This window comes from Alexandromys fortis, unplaced genomic scaffold (genome assembly GCF_014885135.2).
Source record: "Alexandromys fortis isolate MF-2015 unplaced genomic scaffold, M_Fortis_MF-2015_v1.1 scaffold_56, whole genome shotgun sequence".
Taxonomy (NCBI): domain Eukaryota; kingdom Metazoa; phylum Chordata; class Mammalia; order Rodentia; family Cricetidae; genus Alexandromys; species Alexandromys fortis.
Genome location: NW_026067935.1, coordinates 7,375,623 through 7,383,229, shown reverse-complemented (window position 1 = coordinate 7,383,229; position 7,607 = coordinate 7,375,623). Strand labels below are relative to the sequence as shown.

The window sequence follows — 7,607 nt, the reverse complement described above, 5'->3', positions numbered from 1 at the left end:
GCCCAGCAGAAAGATTATGGTTTAACACTGACTGTCAGGGGTAGTCATGAGCCACTGTGTGGGTGCTGGGAGTCAAACCCAGATCCTCTGCAAGACAAGTGCTTTAAACTGCAGAGCCATCTCTGTAACCCGTATCTGAGCTTTAGATAGAATAGTTGGAGCAGGGGCAAAAGCTCTGGCCTAATTAAATAGTCCCATGCCAAGTGTGGTTTGAGCATCGTCTGTCTCAGTTCAGGTTCTGTCAGGAGGTCAGAAGATGATGTTACAGCTGCCGACACCAGCGGGGACCAGTAAGAAGACCTGCTCCTGGGTGGAGCCTCCCCATCCTACACTCTTTCGATGGTTTGGAGTGGGTTGCGTCGGTACAGGGAAGATGCTGCCCTTGGAGGCTTTGTTCTGGAACCCAAGGTGACTGCCATTTAGGAAGGAAAATGACTTATTTTTGTGTCTTCAGCCTTGAAGAGGAAGGTTAGGTAGACTGACACCTCTTGAGAGATTAACGTGCCTCGGCAGAGCCAAGGAGACACGGAACTGATGGAGGCAGAGACGCTAGGCTCTCATCTTGCTCTTAGTTCTCTGCTGCGCCAAAATGAGGAGTCGATGCTTTTCTTCTTTTTTCCCTCCCTCAAAGCAGCAGTGATGCCTGTGATGATGCAGCGTCCCTTGCACACGCATCCTTAGGCTACCCCCTTCCTTAAAGCCTTGTCCATATTGTGTTTAATTGTGTGCATGTGTGTGTCTGCGTGTGGGTGTGTGCACATGAGTATGTGCCTGTGGACTTATGTATGAAATTTTCAGAAATGTAAAACAAAGCAAGCAAACTAACATGACTGACACAGCTAATCCCCACCTGCTAAGATGCTGAGGCAGGAGGATCATCTGTGGACCAGGAGTTCAAGACTAGCTTGGTGTGTGGGCTAGTTTTATGTCAACTTGGACAGACTAGAGTCATTTTGGAAGAGAGAGCCTCAACTATGAAAGTGCTCCTGCTAGAGGGGCCTGTGGTGCATTTTCTTGATTGACAAATGGTGGGGGGGATGGTCCAGCTCACTGTGGGTGGTGCCATCCCTGGGTGGGTGGTCCTGCGTGCTGTAAGCAGCACTGAGCAAGGGCCTCTGTGTCAGCCCCTGCCTCCAGGTTCCTGCCCTGTGTGAGTTCCTGCCCTGACTTTCTTCCCTCAGTGATGGACTGTGCTGTGAAACTGTAAGCTGAAATAAACTCTCCCCTCCCCAAGCTGTTTTGGTCAGTGTTCATCCCAACTATTAACACCCTGAGAGACCTGGGCAATACAGAAACACTGAGTCGGCTGGGCGGTGGTGGCACACACTTTTCACCCCAGCACTTGGGAGGCAGAGGCAGGAGATCTCTGTGAATTCAAAGCCAGCCTGGTCTACAGAGTGAGTTCCAGGACAGACAGGGCTACACAGAGAAACTCTGTCTCAAAAGCACACAAACACAACAAACAAACAAAAATATTGAATCCTTTATTTATTTATTGAGACAGGATCTCACTTTGTAGCTCTGGCTATCCTAAAATTCACTATATACAGCAGGCTGGCCCCAAACTCCAAAGAGATGCGCCTGCCTCTGCTTCTCAAGTGCTGGAATTAAAGGCATGTGCCACTCTACCTGGCACCTAGGCTAGTCTTGCTCTCTTGCCTCAGTGTTCCTAATAGCCAGGGGACTACCTGTGCCAGCCATAACCCCATTACTGTTTCCAGGATTTTGTTTTTGTCATTTGCTTCTTTCTCCCTCCCTCTCTTCCTCCCTCCTTCCCTTCCTTCCTTTTTTTCTTCCTTCCTTCCTTCCTCCCCCTTCTTCCTCCCTCCTTCCCTTCTTTCCTTTTTTTCTTCCTTCCTTCCTCCCCCTTCTCCCTCCCTTCTTCTCTCCCTCTCTCCCTTCCTTCCTTTCTAAGGGCTCTGTCTGCATGAATACCTGCAGGCCAGACGAGGTCATTGGGTCCCATTATACATGGTTGTGAATCATTTGTGGCTGTTGGGAATTGAATGCAGAGAACCTTTGGAAGAACAGCCAGTGCTCTTAACCACTGAACAACTTCTCCAGCCCCCAAATTTTATGCCTATGGGTATTTTTTTTTTTTTTTTTTTTTTTTTGAGACAGGGCTTCTCTGTATAGCCCTAGCTGTCCTAGAACTCACTCTATAGACCAGGCTGGTCTTGAACTCACATGGATCTACGTGTCTCTGCCTCCCAAATGCTGGGACTAAAGGCAGGCACCACTGTGATGCCGCTTTTTACACTTTTAGATACAACTTCACACCCGGGTACCGCATTTGCATCTGTTACACTCCACTCACCTCCCCCTCCAGCCCCTCCCGTCGTCGCACTCCCTCTGAAACATGATCTCTTCTTTAATTATTATTTTTAAACATGCAGGACACACATGTGCACATATAAAAATAGCCTGCTGAGTCCATGTAGTGTTGCTCTATCTTCTTCCTGGAGAAGACTGATTTTCCCTCTCTCAGCAGCCATTCTCAGCCTGTAGCTCTTAATTTAGGAGAGGGGTCTTGTGAGATTTTCTCCGTCCACGTTGGGATGTTAACTGGTGCTGCCATTTTGTAGGTCTTGTTTAGGCCATGGAGAGTACATTAGTGTAGCTTCCCTGTTATATAAAGAAGACACCCCGTTCTCTTCTCTCTTATAATCTCCCAGCTTCCCTTCCACTTTTTTTTTATTTTTTTGAGACAATTTCTCTGTTTGTTTCTGGCTGTCCTAGAACTCATTCTGTAGACCAGTCTGGCCTCGAACTCAGAGATCTACCTGCCTCTGCTTCTTGACTGCTGGGGTTAAAGGTGTGCACCATCATGTCACACAGCTTTCACTCTTTTAAAAAGGTGGGTGTCTCTCTATGTAGTCCTGGCTGTCCTGGAGCTTGTCCTTGAATTTGAATTGATCCTCCTAAGTGCTAGGATTACAGGCCTTAATTTTAATTTTTTTTTTTAAACTTTCGTGAGGCAGAGGCTGGAGGATTTTTGAGTTTAAAGGCCAGCCTGGTCCATATAAGGACTACATAGGGACCCTGTCTCAAAAAAAAAAAATCATTTATTTATTTATTGTGGGAGGCACGGATGCCACAGTATGGCCATCAGAGGAGTTTGCTGGAGTCCTTTTCTATCATGTGGGTCCCGGGATGGAACTAGGGTCAGACTTGGCACCAAGTGTCTTTACCTGTTCAGTCATCTCCCTGGACTTCTTTATTAAAAAATAATTATTTTATTTTTTGAGGCAGGGTCTCCTGCAGTCTAAGCTAACCAAGGATTTCGGGAACTTCTTATCCTCCGGCCTCTGCTTCCCTCCTGTTGGGATTGTAAGCATGCGCATGCGTTACCATGACTGGCTCATTGCTATTTTTAGGTCGATATAACTTTCTGGGGCATAGGAATTGCAGTGAAGAAAGCTCACAACTTCCCCTTTTGGAATTTGGTCGCTGGGCCAAACTTCCAAACAATAGCGAAGTATTTTGATTTGTAGCTGAAGTTGCTGGGTCTGGAGGCAGACAGCTGGGCCCCTGCTGGAGCAGGACTGTACTCCACAGGAGTGCTGATGCCCAGGGGACATGCCTTAATCCCGGAGAGCCAGTTTCCGCCCCGAAGGATGGGAGGACTCCACGCTCCTGGTCGGTCTCGTCGGAACATCCCTTAGACGTCCCTTAGGAGCATCCCTTAGAGTTCAGGCGACTCAATCTTCGCATCAACAAAATGGGAACGGTAGTCTTGACGCTCCACAAGATCAGGAAGGCTTTTGAGGGCTCAGTTCCGGGTACGGAGGGAGAAAGCAGACCGGAGGGGGGGGGGGCAAGAGCTCCACCCCTACCCACCACGTGGAGTGCCCTCCTCGCCCGCAGTGAGGCCTCAGGGCGATTCCCGAGCTCCGGGCGTGGCGGAGGCGGGGCAGGGGCTGGGACCAGACTTCGCTGGAGAAAGAGCCAATACCTCCCTGAACCGGGACATTGGGAGGGGCGAGGCCTGGCTTTCTGGTCCCCCTGCAGCCCGGCCAGCCCGGAGGGGGAAAAGAGGACAGCCAGGGGCGGGGCATGGAGGCGTGGCCTCCGGCTTTTTTTTTTTTTGTCCTCCTAGATAAGGAAAGGTTCCCCTGCGCCTTTAAGAGTTAGACGCAGGCATCCGATTGGCTGAGACGAGATGTGACATCACGAGGAGGCGGGCGCCCCCACCCCTCTCTGGCCGCTCGTTCCCGGGCAGTCTGCGCGAGGGCCGGGCCCGGCCGGCGGCCTCTCAGTCCCCTCAGCCTCTTCTCTCCACGTCGTCCCGGCTCCCGGGGGATGCCCCGGACCAGGTTCTCTTCATGGCTGCCGACGTATTCATGTGTTCGCCGCGGCGGCCCCGCAGTCGGGGCCGCTCGGTGCTGCTCAAGCCTCAGGTGCCGGAGGACGACGACGACTCGGACACAGACGAGCCGTCTCCGCCGCCTCCCTCCGGCGTGGCCACCTCAGCCCGGGCCCACGCGAGCACCGCGCCGCTGCCACCCCGGGCCGGGCCGGGCCGCGAAGAGCCTCCCCGCCGACAGCAGATCATCCACAGCGGCCACTTTATGGTGTCCTCTCCGCACCGCGAGCACCCGCCCAAGAAGGGCTATGATTTCGACACGGTCAACAAGCAGACGTGCCAGACCTATAGTTTCGGCAAGACCAGCTCCTGCCATCTGTCCATTGATGCTTCGCTCACCAAGCTCTTCGAGTGCATGACCCTGGCCTACAGGTAAGGACCCGGTGACGCCCCCAACCCCACTCCCGGACCTGGCCGAGGCGCCCACTCCCATCTTTATTCCCTTCTCTTTGACAAAACCATCGGGGGCATTTGGCTTCACGTTTTCCCTTTGGGGGCTGCTTCTAGGAGGATTTGTGGGTCTGGGGTCTCCACAGTTAGGAGAGGCGCCAGGGTTCTGGCCTGTAGTTCTGTCAGCAGTGCCTGGGTTCTTCCGGCTTCGTGTTCCCCCATCCAGGCCCTCCCCTCCCCTGGTGCCCGTGGGTCCGGTTTCGGACAAGAACTAGGTGTAGCTCCGGTTTGCGTGTTGTTTCGCCTGGCTCCGTGGACCCCTTCCCTCCGCTGCTTTGTGTGTTCCCAGCACCACCCAACGGTTAAGATCACCTGTCCAGGGTGGCTAGGGCGCTGGCTGCACTATCTAACGATTGTGTAACGCCCTGGAGCCCGTTTCCTCGTTTCTAAAGAGGGGTGCCGGTGGTATCGACCTCCAGAGGGCTGTTCCGGGGGTGGACTGAGATCGGTGGGGCGTGCAGTAGGTAGTAGGCACTCCTGAAGTGTTAGTGACTTTTCCCGCTGGTCCCGGCATCTGCAGCCTGGCTTCCTTCACCTCTCAGTGGCTGGGAAGCGCCGAGGCAGGGCTCCTTGATGCACTGAGGAGGACTTGTGGAGTCCAGCTGCCCCCCCCCCCGCACCCTCCCCTCCAAGGTGCAGTCTATTTCCATAGCAAGTTAGAAGATTTTTCTATTTTTCTTTCGGAGTCAGGGTGTCATTGTAGCCCAGGAGCCTCTCAAACTTGCTCTTGTAGTAGAGGCTGGCCTTGAACCCCTCTTGACCTTCCTGACTCCACTTGCCAAGTTGTTCTGGGATCACAAACATGCCTCCCGTGCCCAGGTCTAGCTAGAGGATTTTTGGTTGGTCCTAAAACGATGTGTGTGTGACATGTCCGTTTGTAAGGTTGACATCCGAGACTCTGTCCTGAGACGGGAGCAGAGAACCCTTTCTTCAGAGTCACAGAAAGGCCTTCCCTGGGAGGTTAGCCTTTCTTTCCACCCTCTCCCTCTTGCCCAGTGTGTCTGTTAGGCATTCACGTCAGGTAGTTTTTCTGCCTCAGCCGCAGGCCTTCTCAGAGCCCCTGCTAGTGTCTGGAGCTGCCCAGTGTGTAGTAGCTTCTGTGGGGATCCTTATTGTTTGGGCCTCTTGCTTTAGAAACTGTACTAGGCTTTGAGTCCTGCACAGCTGGCAGCATAGGACACGTTTCCCAAGTGACTCCAGCGACTGTGGACTGAAGAGTAGGAATCTTCCTAGTCCTTTTTGTGTTGTCTTGAGACCTATGTATCCAGGAACTCACTGTGTAACCTAGACTGGCCTCGACCTTGCAGTAATCTTCCTGCTTTAGCCTCCCAAGGGCTGGGATTACAGGCCTGTGCCGCCACGGCCAGCCCTGTTTCAGTTTTATTTTTAAAAATAATTTGTTTTGGGGCTGGAGAGATGGCTCAGTGGTTAAGAGCATTGCCTGCTCTTCCAAGGGTCCTGAGTTCAATTCCCGGCAACGACATGGTGGCTCACAACCATCTGGAATGAGGTCTGGTGCCCTCTTCTGGCCTGCAGACATACACACAGACAGAATATTGTATACATAATAAATAAATAAATATTAAAAAAATAATTTGTTTTTATCCTATGTACATTGTTTTGTCTGTGTGAGGGTGTTGGAGCCCCTGGGAGAGGAGGTACAGACGGTTGTGAGCTGCTGTGTGGGTGCTGGGAATTGAACCCAGGTCCTCTGGAAGAGCAGTCAGTGCTCTTAACCACTGAGCCATCTCTCCAGCCCCATTTTATGGTTTTTTTTTTAATATTTATTTATTTATTTATTATGTATACAATTTTATGTCTGTGTGTATGTCTGCAGGCCAGAAGAGGGCACCAGACCTCATTACAGATGGTTGTGAGCCACCATGTGGTTGCTGGGAATTGAACTCAGGACCTTTGGAAGAGCAGGCAATGCTCTTAACCGCTGAGCCATCTCTCCAGCCCCCTTTTTTTTTTTTTTTTTGTTTGGGTTTTTGAGACTGGTCATGCTTTGGGAGGCTGGTCTTAAATTCCTGGGTTCAAGCAACCCTCCCACTTCGCCCCACCCCCCAGGGAGGTAGATAATGAGCCCTGATAAATCCAAATTAAAAGGATTACTCAATTGCCTGAAGTTAAAATACTAGATAGTTGGCTCTGGAAGGCATTTTCCCCTCTGGAATAAATGGTTAGACTCATTCCTTTGTTATGTTTCTGAGATGCACCTCACCCCCATTTCCTCATGTGGAGGTTTCCCTGCTAGCTTATTCCTGTAGCATAGCTCTTCCTTCTGTCACCCTCACATGGCTCGGTGGTCAGACTTTGCTCCGATTCTTAGATCTTGCCAGTTGGAGCTGGCACTGAGCCTGTGAAGATAGTCTGTTTTCAAATAAACAGATGACGGTGAAATTGCAGTCCTGCGCACCCTCGCTCTCTTATTTTGAGCACTTATGTTGGTATCAGACTCAATTAGATTACAGCATAAGCTGTTCTTTAAGAAAAACTTCTCAAACACAACTAGAGGCAAAAGACAGCAATGTGTTTAAAGTAAAATCCTCCTATTTTACTTTAATATAAACTTCTTCGTGTCTAGGGAGAGAAAGCTGCTTAAGCCTTTGAAGGTCTCTCTTAGAAAGCTCTGCCAAAGGAAAAATAAGCCGTCTCCTTTTGTGCTCTATGTGGATAACCTAAAGGATTATTAAATAACACCAACAGAGTAATCCTACCTACCTCCCATTTCTTTCAGAAATATTTTGGCACCTGGCCATTACTGAGTTAATTTTCTTGATTGCAAAAT

At 50.8% G+C, this 7,607-nt stretch overlaps 1 protein-coding gene across 1 annotated transcript in view; it reads left to right on the top strand.

Moving 5' to 3' along the window:
• Positions 1-4,186: 4,186 nt before the first annotated feature.
• Positions 4,187-7,607, top strand: part of Mlxip (MLX interacting protein) — a 59,405-nt gene continuing 55,984 nt past the window's right edge. Inside the window, exon 1 of the mRNA XM_050146530.1 lies at positions 4,187-4,738. Coding sequence (XP_050002487.1) covers positions 4,326-4,738 — 413 coding nt within the window. The 5' untranslated portion in view covers positions 4,187-4,325. The remainder of the gene's footprint in view (positions 4,739-7,607) is intronic.